The sequence below is a fragment of the Platalea leucorodia genome (genome assembly GCF_965183815.1).
Source record: "Platalea leucorodia genome assembly, chromosome: 6".
Lineage (NCBI taxonomy): Eukaryota > Metazoa > Chordata > Aves > Pelecaniformes > Threskiornithidae > Platalea > Platalea leucorodia.
The window spans coordinates 59,670,972-59,689,577 of NC_138828.1; the positions used below are offsets into that span (position 1 = coordinate 59,670,972).

At 36.3% G+C, this 18,606-nt stretch overlaps 1 protein-coding gene across 6 annotated transcripts in view; it reads left to right on the top strand.

Annotated features, from left to right (window-relative positions):
- Window positions 1-18,606, top strand: part of ATP8A1 (ATPase phospholipid transporting 8A1) — a 122,674-nt gene that overhangs the window by 97,085 nt on the left and 6,983 nt on the right. For 5 of the 6 annotated variants that reach the window (XM_082316025.1, XM_082316026.1, XM_082316027.1 and 2 more), the window contains 2 exons: window positions 13,618-13,706; window positions 14,109-14,201. In XM_082316025.1, coding sequence (XP_082172151.1) covers window positions 13,618-13,706; window positions 14,109-14,201 — 182 coding nt within the window. Of the gene's footprint in view, window positions 1-13,617; window positions 13,707-14,089; window positions 14,202-18,606 lie in introns of all 6 variants that reach the window. The other variant, XR_014228618.1, reaches the window with a different exon arrangement.

The window sequence follows — 18,606 nt, forward strand, 5'->3', positions numbered from 1 at the left end:
AACCTTTTGACAGTAATTACTGGTTTCTCTTTCATTTATTATCCCATTTGTGTAAACCTGCTCTGAATATTGCAAATGGGACTGAATCTGTAACAGATGCTTAATTGCTGCCTGTGCTGATCTAATTGGGACTTCAGTCCCAAATTTTCAAAACCATTCAGTTCCATAAACATCTGAAGTTTAGTATTAATTTCCCAGACACTAATGTCTGCTTCTGGGCATGGCCCGTACCTCCTGAGCCAAGAAGTTTGGTGTGCATTCTCAGTGGGAATCAGAAACTGAGACTACCTGCTTGTTTCAGAACGATATTCTTCTAATGGTTCTCAAACCATATCAACTAAATCAAGCCTTACAGGGGTAAAAGAGTGAGTGCCTTTAACTCCACCTCTGTGATATAATTCAGCAATTTAAAAATTCATGCAGGATGCGGGAAATTTAGGTGCATATCTCTCCCTCACTTGGAGATAATTCAGACCCACAAATCTCACCTCCTACATAAGCAGTTATGGGAAAAACAGTATATAGGCATTTATATAACTACTACAATTTAATGGAAAACACAAGGAATTAACTTAAGTACTTAGACACCTAAGAAAAAAATGAATTTGAAATTATACAATTTCTTGCTGGTTTTCCTCTCTATTATAAACTCTTACCCATGTATAAATGTAGATTTTGTACATTACCATGTTGCCTCCACTACTCAAAGTTTATTACGTACGTTATTCTAAATTAAAGTAGTTGAAGCTATCATACTTAAGCATTTTTCTTCATATACACTGTATTTTATAGAAGAAATAGAATGGTTTTGGAATTTGTTGGGTTTTGAGATTTTGTAAAAACTTTATACATTGTTCTTTAAGACAGAAGAACTTGTATAGTAATAAGCACAGTGGGAGCAGCAAGGTATGTTATACTTGGTATGACATAAAGGTGGCTACTTCACTGTTGAAATAACTCAATATTTTACTTAAGACATGTTTAGTCTCTGAAGTTATTGTGAGCAAAAGATGTTTTTGAAGGGAATTAATTCCTACAAAGTTGGAAAAACAGTTGTTCATAAAGAGATGTAGCTGTCAAAAATAAATACTCTCGGGGTTTGAATTCAACATGACACAAAAGTAGTCTGACTTATGAACCCAAATTCATTTATTTGTTGTGATAAAACTGTATCTGTACTTGAAATGGATAGTCTTATTTTGTTAGTGTGTTTGATTATGCATGTATGCGTATATAGTAGCTTTAGATGTGTGTATGTGCGTGCAGTTGTTTGGGGGGGTGTTGTTGGGTGAGGTTGGTTTTGGTTTTGTTTTCCTTCTAAGAATATAGTTAGAAGTCTGTAACATCAGAATAAAGTCTCCTAAACATCTCATGGACCATAAGAGCTTATTTTAAAAGCTCTGGTCTAGCTTTTTGAGCTGTACTCTGTGTAGCTAAAAGTCCTATTGACAAATACTGCGGCTCAGATTGGAAGCAGGATTTTTGTATGTTCTACTGGAAGCCCCCTCACTGACCAGATAGTCTCTGGCAGGGCAGAATTCACTGGGTTTCTCTGAAGCAAGTCCAGGCCTTCCATAAGTATTCATAGAATCATAGAATGGTTAAGGTTGGAAAAGACCCTTAAGATCATCGAGTCCAACCATTAACCTATCACTGCCAAGTCCACCACTAAACCATGTCCTCGAGCACCACATCTACCCTTCTTTTAAATACCTCCAGGGATGGAGACTCAGCCACTTCCCTGGGCAGCCTGTTCCAGTGCCTGACTAACCTTTCGGTGAAGAAGTTTTTCCTAATATCCAACCTAAGCTTTCCCTGGTGCAGCTTGAGGCCGTTCCTCTCATCCTATCACTTGTTACTTGGGAGAAGAGACTGACCCCCACCTCGCTACCACCTCCTTTCAGGTAGTTGTACAGAGCAATAAGGTCTCCCCTCAGCCTCCTCTTCTCCAGACTAAACCACCCCAGCTCCCTCAGCTGCTCCTTGTAAGACTTGTTCTCCAGACCCTTCATCAACTTTGTTGCCCTCCTCTGGACACGCTCCAGCACCTCGATGTCCTTCTTGTAGTGAGGGGCCCAAAACTGAACCCAGTACTCGAGGTGTGGCCTCACCAGTGCCGAGTACAGGGGCACTATCACCTCCCTGGTGCTGCTGGGCACACTATTCCTGATACAAGCCAGGATGCCATTGGCCCTCTTGGCCACCTGAGCACACTGCTGGCTCATGTTCAGGCGGCTGTCAACCAACACCCCCAGGTCCTTTTCCGCCAGGCAGCTCTAAAAGATTCACAAATTTAACTGTGGAAAAGGTTGTGGTGTGATAGAAACAAATCCATATGGACACCTCTGCTTGCCTGTGCAAATACTGCTTGTCTCATTTCTTCAAATGTACAATTCAGACTTGAAGACTTCATCCAAGTACGTTTGGCAGAAATTAAATGAACAAGTCAAAAGCTGACCTCTACTTCCATAGCTTTTTGTCTATTTTGCTTTGGCCTGATCTGATAAATTATGCTGAAGGGGATTTTCAGGGCTTTTTTTTCCAAATGTGTTCATTAAAAATGCCCCTGTTTTAATAAACTGTAGATTTATAAGGAGATTTTACCAACTATAATCCTTATAAAGCTTAAATGTATTCTCTTTCAGCTCCTTAGAGCCAGTAACAAGAGTTCTACCTTAGTAGGTTTGTAGTTTTATGAGTCAGTATTCTTGATACAATATTCATCCAACCATTCAGTCCCAACTAGATGATATGTGTCTTCTACAAACATCTTTCTGTGGCTTCTTTTAGACAGAAAAGAACCTACTGAAACGCTCTCATAAGGATTCAGTCTAACTTCTTCATATTAATGTCATGAAAACAATAAGATTCTTGCTGCTTATTGCTGGTTCTATTCCAAGAAAATAAAATACTAATGCTCTTGAGGAGGAGAGAAAAAGCATATGGAGCTGATGGAAAACTCATTCATTGGATGCCAAGGAAAGATTTCATCTAAATATTTTGAAAGTCAGATTTTTCATCTATTCCTTTAAAATACCTATATAGCGCTGATAAGTGCATTTAAACGGAGAACACTACAAGATAATGCGTCAAGAAAAAAATAGAGTTGTAATAGAAGAGTCTGTTCATGCTGCAAAAACACTCTCATGTTGGAGCACTGAAGCTAGCAGCCCGAAGTTAAATCATAAGAATTATTGATTTGTGTTCATCTTCTAGTATCAAAGCATCACCCAATAACTTACTGAACAAAGAAACAAGTATGTCACATATTTTTGCATGTTTTCCCTACTTTTTACACTATTTTTTTCCCATCTGTAGAGAAGATGATTAAAATTGACTTCTACATATGTGTTTCTGTACGTTAGTAATACAGAAGGAAAGATTGTAAAATGCTGTGCTCAAAAGAAAATACAGTGAAAGGAAAAATTAAGACTTTCTGACAGAGTGCCAGCAGTTTTGTTCATTATCTAAGCCACTACCCTTCTTTGACATGTTACTAATACTATAATCAAGTGTATTTTTCTGTCTCTCTCTTTTGCTCTGAGTTTTCACAAAAAAGCCAAACAAGGACCCCTTTGATCCAAAATGCCCTGTTGATCTGGAATGCTGAGGCAATTCTGGCATCAAGACCTTTGTTTTCTCATCTTTCCAAGATTGCTATTCCCACGCTGGACCAACTCATCCCAACTGTACAGTACTTTTCCTCACAGTGTGGGAACTAGATGGTTCTCCATCCTACAGTACTCCTAAATCCTATAAATAGTGGTAACTAGATTGCCAAATAGGTAGTGCACCAGAAGAGTTGAAAGGTCGCTTCTGGCTCACATAAGCAGAGGTATCCTGGCACAAGTGTTCTCCTCATGTGAATAACTGGTCGTTATAGAGCTGATATCTGTTAGAGATTGGTAACAGGCATCTGGGTGATAGTAGCTGAAACATGTTTAGTAAAATTCTGTCAAAACCTTAGAATCAACATTCAAACAAGAAACCAGTTACGTTTTTTCCACTTTAAGAGTTTCTATTCCAGTTTTTAAAAAAGTCCCTAATAAAGAAAACTTCATTCATTTTCCCGGATAGATGACGTTCAGATGAAAACTGTTAGTTCACCATTGTCTTTCTGCAGACACAGCCTAGAAGAAAAACTGGATGAAAAATGTGAGAAGCAACAGGATTTATGAAGGAGAAGAAAACGGAAAAATAGGCTGTAAAATTGAAGAACAATATGTGATAAAAAAAGGGGTGATAACTTAAGTAGTTAATTCTATAGTATCCATGGCTAGTTCAGGTACTGCACTAGATAAAGTTTAAGTTATGAGCCTTTTAGTAGTCTGAAACAAGACTTAGGTATTTTATCATTAATTAAGCTGAAGGTATTATTTACCTTCATATTTTTTGTTTGTACTTTAGACTCACTCATTTAAAAATTTCTCTCCTTGAGTTTATTCTACGAATTAAGGACTATATTCTTTTAGTCTTAGACACAGATCCTAAAATCCTAGGAATTCAAATTTTATCTGCTTACAGCAAAGTGTTAAAATACCTTTTCTACGAGGAGGCTTTTGGTAGTAGTAGCAAAACAGAATTTCTGTTGAAGGGAACTTGATGCACAATATAGGAGAGACAAACATGGAAAAAATTTCAAAAGTTTTCAGTGACTTTATAACAACTCTGCAGTCTCAACATGGTCTTTATTACAGTACAATGTTTATCTGCAGTAATGTTTATTCACATATTTGTCGTCTGTCAGTACTATCTAGTGTGGAAGCATCTGAACAACCAGCTTTACAAGTTATTTTCGTAATAGTTTACCTGTAAAGATTGTGCTTTTCATAGAATCATAGAATCGTTAAAGTTGGAAAAGACCCTTAAGATCATCGAGTCCAGCCATTTAAGTACAGATGCACAAGAAAGAAGAAAAAGCACTTCTTTGTAGGCATTTTGTGGTTAGATTTAACACTGTTATGGAGAAATGGGTCGTACCACAGGACAGCTTTTTTGACCCATTACATGAAACAAGCTCCATTTAGTTTCAAAAAAGGTGCCACTACAGACTAGAAGAACATTTTCATTGCAGATCTGAGTAAATCAACTGCATAGATCTCTTTGTCTACTACATTGATATAACTGAAGTTGATACTTTTCTATGTATATTTCATACTAGTACAACTCCTGACTCTTTTGGGTTTGTTACTGTTGTGTGCTCTGAGTTGTTAGGCCTTTTTTTATACACCTACCTGATTAATGAGTTAGCTTAAAATTATAACACTTACTGGAATAAGAAGTATGACATTGAGATTAAAAGCAAAAGTTCACAATCTGCAGAACTTTTTAATTTATTGTGATACTGTAGATAATGCACTGTGAAGTTCTCCAGAGCACCATCTGTTTCTGCTCTGTCTGTCCCAAGGGATCTATAAAACTACTGATGGAAACTGAAGTTAAGGAACAAGCCTGTATTTTACAGAATTTTAGTTCATTTGATTGAGGTTTGCAAAATCTTTGTGAAAAACAATAATATTCCTTGTTGGATGATTTAGCTGTATCATGTAGGAAAGACGTATTAGAATATACTATATTAACAGTATTAGTTTCTTAAATATTGCTTCCCTCCATATTATTCCACATAACCTGCTTATATGGAATTGTGCTTGTTAAAGGACTAGATATACATCCTTTAATCCCCTTACTGATTTTTTTTACACACACACACACAAAAAAAACTTTTTAAAAATGTAGCTGTCCAGCTATTTCAATCTCTAATGAACAGGTCTTCTCTGGGCAGATGTTTGTCTAAAGTCTGATCTGAAACGGGGAATTTGTTTTAGTCTAACGGATAGCAAAACCCATATTCAGGCTGGTGTACAATCACAGAATGGTTGAGGTTGGAATGGACCTCTTGAGGTCATCTGGTCCAACACCTCTGACACCTAGAGCAAGTTGCCCAGGACCATGTCCAGTTGGCATTTGAATATCACCAGGGATGAAGACTCCACAACTGCTCTGGACAACCCATGTCAGTGTTCAGTCACCCTCACAACAAAAAAGTATTTCCTGATGATCAGATGGAGCCTCCTGTTTCATTTTCTCAGTCTGTGCACATTGCCTCTTGTCCTGTCCCAGGGCACCACTGGAAATAGCCTAGCTTTGTCATCTTTTACACTCTCCCTTCAGGAATCTATCTCCATTGATAAGATTCCCCCTGAGCCTTCTCTTCTCTAGGCTAGATAGTCCCAACTCTCAGCCTTACCTCTCGTATGAGAGATGCTCCAGGCCCTTCATCGTCTTCGTGGCCCTTTGTTGGACTCTCTCCAGTATGTCCATGTCTCTTGTACTAGGGAGCCCAGAACTGGACACTTCTGTAGGTGTGACCTCATCAGGGCTGCATAGAGGGGACCTCCCTTGATCTCTGCTGGCAATACTTTGTCTAATGAAGCTGAAAATACCATTCATGTTCTTTGCTGCAAGGGCACATTGCTGGCTCATGTTCAACCTGTTGTTCACCAAGTCCCCCCAAGTCCTTTTCTGCAAAGCTGCTTCCCAGCTGGGTGGCCCCCAGCATATATCAGTGCATGGGGTTGTTCCTCCCCAGGTGCAGGACTTTGCATTTCTTGTTCAGCTGCATGAGGTTCCTGTCAGCCCATTTCTCTAGCTGGTTGAGGTCTCTCTGGATGGCAACACAACCTTCTGGTGCATCTGCCACTTCTCCCACTTTTGTGTCATTAGCAAACTTCCTGAGGGTACACTCTACCCCATCATCCAGATCTTTAATGAAGACATTAAACAGGACTGGACTGCAGTATTGACCCCTGGCATATGCTGTTAGTTACTGGCCTCCAGCTAGACTTGGTGCCACTGATCACCACCGTCTGGACCTGGCCATTCAGCCAGTTTTCAGGCTGCCTCACTCTTCATCCAGCCCCTACATCAACAGCTTCTCTATGAGGATCTTACAGCTTATGCCCTGCTGTGTTGTCCCTCCAGCTGTAGAAGACGCTATTAATGGATACTTATCTGTTGCATTTTTAAAAACAGATGAGTGTTATTTTAATAACTTTTGCAGAATACAGCATAATAAATAAATCTAAATGATTGTATGTTTAAGAAAATTGCTATAGTACTTTTCCTCAATATTAGCAAAGGGAGTTATAAATAACACCCCTAAAATTTGAAAAGTAATGATTCTCTTTAAGTTCTTCAACGAAACAAGAGAAGTACAGTATCATGCTTTTAAGGGAACCTGTCAGATAACTCAGTTGCCAATCTGTATTTCTAAAAATTGCCTTGAGCCCTATATGGTAAACAAATACCAAAGTCTCTCAATTCTCACTTCATTATCGCAAAACTTGGGGAAAATAGCCATTCCTCAATGGCTGATATCTGGGGTAGTTATGCTGAGTTAGCCAGTCTTTTTTTTTTTTTTTTTTCCTGCTTCACTGCTTATTACCAATCTGGATTAAAATATTATCCAAAATTCTGGGTCTTCATTTTGGGGGGCGTAATTGGTGTAGTAAATTTTCAGCGAGGGACTATTGCTTATTTACAGACCATGTTTGAAATACAGTTTTCAAGAACACTGAAATAATTAAACAACAAAAGCTAGGGTCTTCCTTCATAGCCCAAAACTTTTTCAAGCCCATTCTCAGCAAAAGGCCCCTAGGGGCATTTTCCCACATTTTTAGCACATTTTCATCCTCCTCCAAGTTTTTTCCCAGCTTGTCTTTTACAGAGCTGTGAGTCTTTGCAAAACAATAATCAGTAACCTGTATCTGTCTTCCCCTCTATACCTAAGTGAACCTCTTGCTTAGAGAAATAAAATGTTTCAATGTACGTTTGTGGAGAACATTATTACTTCATAAAAGAACTCAATGATTTATTGAAGATTTTTTTTTAAGTGAATCAGAATTCATCCCATAACACACATCCATTTTAGTCATCTGTCCTCACCTGAGAGCCTAAAATCACATTACCATTCTGATACTAACATGTTTTAGCTTATTCAGTTCTTTAAAGTTTGCTTGTAGTCTTTCACTTCAGGAATCCAAAATATTTTCATAAGGGATTTTTCTTTTCCTATGTAATTCCCATTAGGTAGTTTCCATTTTGAGTCCTCAGACCTTCATGGTTTAGTTGTACTTAGTCTAGTACTAGCTATTTGTTAGCTAGAGTCTGCTATTCCCAGGTATACTTCAAAGATCCTATTCCATATTCAAAAGTTACATTTCCATTCTTATTCTTTAACTGCACAGGTACAAACAGAAATAGCAGAGCTGATCTTTGAACTACCAAATTTACCTTTTCTGCTTATGATGGTCTGTCTTGGTAGTATTACTCTTCTAATATTCTTCCTTTTTACTGGTTAGTCTTTTCCCGGTATCAGCATTTAACTGAATTCTTACCCTCAGCATATTATTGCTAATCTCCTTTATAAACAGAAGTTATGGGTTTTTTCTGTTTAAAATCTTATGAATCAAATTCAGTACACTTTCCTGTTGCAGTTACGCATACGGCACTTAAAAGATTAATGATACTCAGCTGCCATCTTTTTCCATAGCAACTTTCTCTCCTGATGTGCAGTAGTGAGAAATGACTTCAGTTCCTTACAAATCCTGGTGAAACTCAAAGTTTCCTGTACTCCTTCCCGTTACACCTATTGCAGTGCAGACAGCCCTTATCCTGGTAACGAACTCTGCCGAACCACCAGAACTCATCTGCTCATCGTGGCTTTACGTCTCCTTTGCCAGATACTATTTCTTATGTCATCTTTGAATCAACTCACATAGGTTTCCCTGTCAATCTTTTACTCCGAGGAAAAACAGGACAGTCTGGCCTTTTCTTGCAGAATAATTAATGTTCCATATTACAATCACAATCAAAAGTAGTGTGATAAATCTCACCTTGCCAACATTTTCTAGTTTGTCTAATTTCACATCCAGATGGCTAATTCTCTTTAATTTTCTAAAGGTTATTTTTCAGGTCTGTTAGTTCAAGCTGTAGTGCAACCTTGTTAGCCAAGCTTTTGCTAAAAGAACCTTCTTTTCTTCCTAATTCTTGGGGAAGTTTTTTTGTTTGTGTGTCATTCTCCTCTCCAGCTTTTTGAGGAAATTTCCAGGTATTAATATTTATTGTGAAGCCTTTTTTCTTTACTCTTTTCCTGCTTTTTGTCTTTGAAAGCACTTCCATCACTGATTCTGTCTAAAGTCAACAGAAATAGCAGCTGATAATTTCTCTTTATAAGAGCTATTCCTGGCACCAGGGTTTATTGCTGGTTTGTTTAGGTTTTTTTTTTCCAAATGTGAAATATCTATTGAGGTAACCTAGGCTTTCATAAAATGCAAGGAAGGAATTAAATGCCTGTGAACTTAATTCACAAAGCGAAAATGAGCAACCACTCTAAGCTAGTCACAAGAACATGTAATAAGGTGCAGTCTTGCATTTCATCCCTTTCTGGGGTCAAATGCCTTACTGTGGTTAGAGATAAGTGCTAATCTGATGATTCACAAACCTGCACTACCTCCCACAGTTAGACCCTTATCGCCTATATTTTTTAAAATACCCATTTATCCAATAGTTAAATACTAGAACATTCACCCCAAATGAATGTTACCCAAAAGCCAGATTTCAGTTTCTCTGTACTTTGCAACTTTCAGGGTAATGTTTTCTGCTGAAAGGGTAATTGAACAGAGAACTGCGTCTTCTGCTGTTCCACTTTGTATGGCATAATCAAATATTTACTGGATCAGAAGAGACAATGTGCTGGCTTTTGCTCAAACTGAATGATTAAGGTACTCTAGGAAAAGGCAAGATGTGTGTTCCGACGGATACTTAAAATATTAAAATATTCACTGAAACAAGGGACTGAACTAAGGACACATCTGTAGAAGAGAGACCCACATCTCTGTTAATTCTCTGTATTGCTCTGTGTCACCACAGAGGTACTTCTTGAAGCTTTAGGATTTATAGTGCATGTCTGTGTTTGTGAGCTTTTGTATATATGTCTTTATTATTTATAATATTATTTGTTATTTGTGTTTACATAATTAAGACCATAATCTTAATCCTCCCTCTGTGGGATACAGTCCACCCTTCATAGCCGCCTGCAGTGAGGAAATCGGTGATCTTGCAATGGACTAGCAGTATCCTTACCTGAAGAAAATGAGAGGAGCTAGGGAAGAAGTAAAGGCATGTTCCTTAGTCTACCCTTACTCATTTTTCTTGTCTCGTCTCATTAGGAGATTTGTACCAGTAGGAATTTATAGATTTTGCCTGCAGATATCCACAGTTATCTGCTTCAGTACCTCTTACTATTTGTTGTATACCAGTAAGGCTTTGTTTTGTATTTGCAGAAAATGGAAAGACTCCTGTTTTAATATACCTAATAAGCAGAGTTCCTACTTAGTTCTTAATTAACAGGAACTATGAGATGTTTTTTAAACTCTAAGTAGCAAAGAAAGACTAAAGGCATTACAAGAACTCACTTGTTGCAACTTCACTGCACTGGGAGTTAAATGCAGATCTGGTTTAATATTACAACAAGTACTTACTTAGGCAAACACATGCAGATAACTAAAACCAATGAAGTTGTCGCTGTAGGCTGTTGAGAGGAGAAACTGCAGCTGGTTTGATGGTGTTGAGGAGTTGTTATTTTAATAGTTCTGTAGTTTATAAGGAGAGGACAGATACCTAGATGATACCTGAAATAGATAAACTGAAAATAGTTTTCACAAGCTTTTCTGCAGCAAGAATTTTACTGTTATTTTCATCTTTTTCTATTCACTTTTAGAAGGCTTTTTAAAATCTGAGCTAGCTGTTTCAACAGAACATAGAATATTTTCTTCATAGTGAAGAAAAAGGGAATATTCTCTGTTCATTTTGGCCTGTAACTTTCTAACAGTACATCTTCATCAGTGCATTAAAAATGTTTTGCAGCCAGGATTTCTAATCTGCCACTGAGCCATGAAAGGGAGTAATTCTCAGCATTTTTTTATTTTTTAAAAAATAAAACTTACTTAAATAAAAATCTGTACAATACACTTATTAAGCAATGTTAATTCACTTTAGAAAGTCCTAATATTGCGCATGAGCTCCACAGACGACAATTTATTTATCCTCCCTGCAGGATTTGTAAGTCCTACAATAAACCAAGCTTCCCAGCTCTCATTTTGGATTACTTCTGAATTCCCCTGGGAGCCACTTTTGTGGCAGATTCCATTTGGTTTCACAAGGCCTAAAGGGGGAAAACTTGGCATAGACCACAAATCTCTCACATTAGGAACAATTTGTAAACCACGAACAGAGGCAGCCAGAGTCCGTCCCCAGAACAGGCTGCTCCTGTTAGTGCCATTGTCTGAAAAGGATTGGTTTGCCATTTCCCAGATGACCTGCCTATGTGTAGAGAGATGTGAAAAGTTAGAGACAAAAATGTTTTCTACAGAGTGAGGGGGGAGCTTTCTTGTACAGAAAGGAAGGAAATACCTCTGTGGGATTTTATTTTTTCCCCTCTTCATCCAAAAAATACAAAGAGGCCCTCTGTCTTTAATGCGAATGTCGGCTTTAAATCTTTTAGGTTTGGATTAACTCTGTAAAAGAAAAAAAATCTGACAGGCTTTCAAATATGACGCAGAAAAACTTTTTTTTTCTTCCTCAATTCATGTTGTTCATTTGTAAAGCCAAAGGCTGGATGGACTGAATAGTAGGCGCCAGTTGTTCCTTCATTCATAGTTAGCATTACAATGGTTAGAATTAACATCCTAAGACCTACATTATCACTTTTGCTGTTTCACCAGCAAACATTTAATACAGGGTGGCTAACGCGAGGACAGGTCTTTGCTGTGTTCTTATAAATTAAAAAATGTTGTTAATGATAGGAAGTAAGAGTCATAATTACTTCAAGTTGTATTTTTTATGCTTTCTCTTGTTTATTTAGGAAACTTCGTCTCTCTAATTGCTACTTAATTATAAAAAGTCTTGCAAAATGTAGTTGTGATAGACATTTCCTATTAGCTGCTGGTTTAGGAAATGAGTATTTCATCAAGTATGTCAAAAGTCATGTTTTGCTTATAAAGTGACTGTGTTAATACATTTTCTCCACATCCTGATACAAAATTTTCTTTTTTTTTCCTCCGGTGAAAATGTGAGTTGTTTTATTTTGAGCCTGTCACTGCTCAGTGTTTACACCTTTGCTGTCAGCTGTTGGCAGAAATAATTACTAGAATCTTAGGGCAATATCTATGTCCTTTTAACATAGCTGTGGAAAGTTTACCAAATTGTCAGTTCAAATAGATTCTAATGCTTTCCAAAGAATCAGTGTCAGTAGGAATTTGGATATGAAAACAAGGTAAATTTAACTTTTTATCTATATGAGAAGGAGATTTTTTCCTGAAAATAATTCACTTTTGTTTTTAGACATGAACATATCAAGTGTAATTCTAAAATGTTCATGTGTACACATTCAGAAATTAGACTTCAGCTAGTGCAAGCTACCTGTATTTGTCTGCTAACTAATATTAGCAAAATTTCAGCTTGTTTATTTTAGTTACATACTAAGGTTTAACCTTTGAAAGGAGTTAGTCTCCAAGTAATGAAGCAAAGGATTTGAAAGGGTATCGTCGTGTAGCAATGTTACTTTCAATCTCTGTGCAATCTAATTACATTACAAAGGTATTTTTAATACTGACTGCAAAACAATCTTTCAGTAATATGCTTCATTAAGTATTTATCATACTCCTTGCATCCATAATATTATTGATGTAGATACTTGGGCATGAATTATAAGGGTAGATTAAAGGGTTTTTTTTCCTTTAATGTCCATACATTATGATGTTTGTTTTCGCTTTTTAGTGTGTTTTAGTTTTTAGTATGTATACAGACCAAGTTGAGTTATGAACAGAATAAATTCCTATGTATTAATATAAAGCAGTGTATAAAAAACCAAACACACAGCTAAAAGCAATTATCTGGTTTGCAAATATTTCATTGTGCTTTAATGTGTTAGATCTTAATTTAACAATATGTTGCATACTTCCATAATTATATAATTAGTTGTTTTCTTAGTTCTCATTTTTAAGCATTTTGTTGAACAGGAGTCTGTGGTAGTGTGGGAACTGTGATACAGTGAGTTCTGTTGGAGATAACTTTGATCCAAGTTACATTGCAGAATGATTGTAACAGTGTCCAGTATCCATATCAAGGGTCAGGAACCATTATATCCTGTTAGGGTTGATTGCAAATAAGAAATTGTTCTCATAATGTATTGACAAACGTGCGGGGGCGGAGGGGGATGGATTTTCAATAAATCTGATTTTAATGGAAATGTCTACAATCAGCATAGTGATGTAGAGCAGAGTTGTGGAGGGGTAGATTCCCCCTCTCTCAAAGAGCTACGCAGTGTGATCTTTCTACCAGCTTCTTAACATGAATTAGTGCTTACTATCTACTGGATTTCTGTAGCGACTCGGGGGACTTTAGAAAGGAGTTAAAGTTTTATTTCACATTAGAGAGTCTAGAATGGTTCGTTTAAATTTGCTTTTGATACCCTCAACCAAGTAATTGATACTTCTAAGGATTTTTTCCCAGTTCTTGTCATGACATCATCACATTTTGTGCTTTTTTCCCCTCCAGGCAGCTATGATGTTCAGCTCTGGAGTGTTTTGGATGGGACTTCTATGTATTCCTATGACAGCTTTACTTTTTGACGTAGTATACAAAGTGTGAGTACAGAAATGCCGAGGTTTACAGGAGAAAGTACTGACTTTTAAATGTGTGTTCTAATTACTAATATAAGAAAAGCAAATTAAGATCAGCTCTGGTGATTATATAAAATTATTTTTCACCCTGTTTGTTTTTGACAAACTTTATTACAAGTGTTACTAGTATTTTAAATGTTTCAATAATGGCAATGTCTTTTTTATACATATTTGTTGTTTTAATTTGGAAGAACAGCTGATAAAATATATTATTTAGACTTGCTTTTTAATATTTCTTCTTGTAAAGCTTAATTTTAAGTCATCTGGGAATGGATTTGTAAATTGAATGTTTATGTAAGTGTTAAAACAATCTGTTCTTTTACTTTCAAGAAGAGTAAATCTGGCAGTATTTTGTATTACTTACAGAGTAAAGAGAGCTACTTTTAAGACACTGGTAGATGAAGTACAGGAGCTGGAAGCAAAGTCTGAGGATCCTGGGGCAGTTGTGCATGGCAAGAGGTACTGTAAAAATCTGTAGATCATTGTCTTTAAAAAAAAAAAAAAAAAAAAAGCTAAATATTTTCAGCCTTATACCTGTATCAAAGATAAAAGGTTATTTTTCAAAATCCATACAAACAAAAGGCATCTGTAAAGAGGTTTCAGGTCTACTGAGCCCGTATGTTTTTTCATATGCTTAGATGTAGGTTTTTACGAAAGGCTTAACTGATGTGTTTCTTTGTAGCTGACTGTTATGTCTTGAATTATTATGTATAGAACAAACTGGAGGTACGATTTTAATTCTGCCACTTTTGACTGTGTTAACAATTAATACAAAGTGAGTTTGAACGTGCATCATTCACTAATTTAGTTATAAATTGGGCCTAAGCAAAATAAAAAGAATTAAAATAAATTTTTAAAACATGCTTGGTAGCATAGGGGAAAACAGCAAAATCTGTCTAGGATTTTCTGAAATTGAATAGAACAAGCTGGCTTTGTATCTAATGCCAGTCCAGAGCAAACAAATTTGGCTAACCTATACGAGGTAAGAAATAATTTTAACTTAAGACTCCACAAGAATTCCCTTGTTACATCCTTCTTCATGGGTCAGGCAGGTAATTTGAACAGGGAGAAGGTAAAACTGAACAATTGGACAATTTCTTCATTTTCATGAGTTTTGTGAAGTCTAAAAAAAAGCTGAAATTGTTGATACTTGATTTTCCTGTCCTTTCTTTCCTTTGGACTGCTGGTCTTTTAGTATCTTCATGGCAAAGGGCTTAGCCTAGAAGGCTTTTTTCCTACCAAGGTATGCATGGAAAGAGACGAGAAAAAACACAAACAGCCACTTCTTCTATTGTAGGTTTGATTTTCAAAAAGCACCTTTTGTTCATAAAGATACTTAAGTTCCTTTTCTCCTTCAATCTTACTGTATCCCTCCTCCAGTTCTGTGGGAATCAGCTTACTAGAATTTACCAGGTTGAGACCAAGTTACATTGGATAGCAAGGTGATGACCACCATTTCTAATGGGTGGAATATCCAGCTCGTGGGTTTGCTCCTACTTTTCCTTTCTTTTCCTAGAAATTATTTTCACAAGAATGTTTTGTCTCTAGTGGAGTTCATCTTCCCTGGTACCATAGACAAATACCTGGGGAGGTACCGTGAGGCCTGGAAGCTCATCCCACCACCTGTGGAACACCTAGTCTAGTGTGGTGGGCTACGTAGGAGCACATACCTGCATAGTGTCTCCCATCAGGTTCTATATGCTGTCTTTGTGGCAGCAGCTTCATATTGGAAGTACTGCAAAATCCCCTAGTTGATGAGGATTCCTGCATCAAGCATACTTTTCCTTCATCACTGCAAGACCCAAGTAGTGCTTGCAAGAGTGAGTTGTCTTACCTTTAAAGGTGATCTAAATTGATTGTTATGGATGCCTCTCTCCAGTGGCAGTGCTCATTCAGGCAGCTTCAGGGCAAGATATTCCTCCAAATCAACCAACTCATATATCGATGTGCTGAGCTTTGAGACAGAAGCAATTTATGCTGTGTGCTCTTTTGTAAAGAGCAGAAGTTGTAAAAGAATGAATTACAGAAAAGAAAGCATACATTAGTACTAGACAGTGCTAAAAGGGGAACATCTTGTGGATGCAGAAGAAAGTAAGGTAATGTACCTTTTTAGTGTTCCATACTTGCATTCCCAAGATTTCTCTTGTATTCCCAAATTCAGCTACTTTTACTTCAGTAGTCTAGGCAGTGTGCTCTTCCTTCATCCTACAGAATGTCTTCCAAATCCCTTTTTATTTAAGTAAGAGGAACTTAGTGTTTTCACCATTAGTTTTATAAGCATCTTTTTATCCCACAATTAAGTAGTTAGGAGGGCTTCATGAAGGTTATTTAGTTACCTGCCAGAATGTCTTTCTTAGATCCATTCCTTCTCCACAATGTTATTTTTAGACACGTATTCTCTGAAGTATACAAGCATCCACCTAACATGTGAATCGATGTTATACATCTTAATATCTCTTAAGGATTTATTCCCTCTGTGATTTTTTAAATTACATCTTAAATCAGGATATAGAGCCAAAACTTCACCCTTTATGGAGAAAGTATTCTTTGTTAAAGAAATGGTCTGATGAACTGACTTACTTGCATCTTCAGAAATTTGATTGAACTATTGTAAACATATTTGAGTCTCCTAAGTTGCAGAAGCCTGGATTAACTAGTTACCAGTGCAGAGTAAGTAGTTAAATTGGTAAGGAATGTCCTCTACATCTGTTTTAAATATGTACATGAGGCTTTTTTATTCTTGAGTTGTAGTGCTTTTCATGCAAGAACAAATAGTTACTTTTGACAAACTTACTGTGTATTCTTCAGCACCAAATAATATTTTTCTAGTGTGCATACCTCTGGAAGTGCCATTTTATGTTGTAGCGGAAGAAGGGATTTGTTCTTATGAAATGCCAAAATAACCTAAGAAGATATAAATCACTGTTTGATTAAGAAGTAACTGGGAAATAGTGAAAAAAATAACTCAGGAACTTTTCCACTCTGTCCATTCCCATCTTAAAATTACTACAACACAAAACTCAGCTTCCACAGATAACAGGTCAGGATTCTACTATTGGCTAGATGCTGTAATCAGACAGTATCTGAATGTTTACTTAGAAGTATATTAGTGTTAATTTTTATGGCTGTTTTTTCAGCTAGAATATATTTGTTGCAGATTTTTAGAACTGTGACCTGATACTGCATGCATTTAAATACAACTAAGATTGTAAGGCTTTACTTTTTGATGTTTTCCTATCAGTCTTAGGATGGGAATTTTCTATTTAAATTCTGAATTTGTGCTTTCAGCTGTTTTCTTAGAATTAGGATAAAAACTGGCATTTAAATTGAAATAATTTGCAATATCGTTCTTCAAAGATCTCTATTGTATTTTAGCATATGCTTTAAAAGTAGGACATGCTAATATAGTCTTAAAATCTGTCATTCCTTGTACTTTTCCAGTACTGATTTGAAAAGGTTTTTAAACTGTTAACATTGAAGGCTCAGGAAGAGCGTTCCTATTGTATCTTGGTGTTTCAGTGTGTGTGTAAGGATGTGTAATCAGATTTTTTTCCCAAAACTGTCCAAAAATACTTTATTCTGTTCTTCTGTAGGCAACACCTTGAAATTGGTTTTGTCACATGTATTTGTCAGTTAAGTAAGTATATATATTGAGCAAGAAGGTGCGAATTTTGTGTGGTCACTTTTCCAACAGCAAGTAAACTTTCATGTCAGAATACTATTGACTTGAGAGTGCCTTGATAGCATAAATAATAGAGCACCTTCAGTGGATTAACAAATTTGTGCCACAAAAAGTATGACTTCTATCATTAGAGCCATTGTAACTGAAATGCCACAAAGCCATTTCTACTTAAAATTGAAATGACTAAGGCAAAAGGATACTTATAAACCGTTGTTCAAAAACAATTTTTCTGATACCTTGTATATAATGCTTAAGCAGAAACAACAATATTAATACTTAGTACAAAAATATTTTTACTGGGTTGAATACTACATAGACTTAACAATAACAGAAATAACAGCCCAAACTCGTGGAGATGTCTTTAGAGATATATACTGCAAATTCTGCTTCATATAATCATTGTTTTTTATTCAGTCCACTTGCAAATTATTTTTAGAGCAGCTAAGGGATTGGTCAGGAATATATAGAGTAGTAATTTTTTTTTCTATAAGTGAGATTAATTACCTGTAAATGTATACATTTCATGTTCAAAAATAGTTAATATTCTGCTTGTCCATGTAGGTACGCATAATGAGCATAGGCATTTAGTTGCTGTGGTTTATCATTGGTTAATTATGAAACCACGCTTTCTTGACTCCGCAAGTAGATTTTTACATATGCTTTTGAATGGCAACAGGGTGATTCATAATATTTATTTTCTGCAGTATTTCTTCAAGTATAGAAATAGAGCAGAATTAAATACCCGGATAGCTGCAAGCACTCTTCATTTTCCAAATGTATTTCCTACTTTATTTGTATTTTCTGTACCAGCAATCAGATCTGTGCAGTGAAAACTTAATTATACATAAACTAAGAAATGTGCATACTTCATGTTCTTGTAAAACTTAAGACAGTATTTTCAGTGCTTAGCATTTAAGCAATCTGAACATTTCATTCTGGAACACAAGCAAAGAATAATGACAGTACCAAAAATGCTAGAATAGGCCTGCTATGTTTTTAATTAAATAGTTTTTTATTAGAAAATTACACCTGTCAAAACGAAAAATTTCATAGAAATTTGCTGATTTCAACTCACATTAAGAAGGGTTTCTCAGATGTATTGCAAAGGAGATACAGCTGATAACTGTATCTAAGTATTTGTATGGTCTTCCACCTCTTTGACCTCCCATCTTACATGAAAAT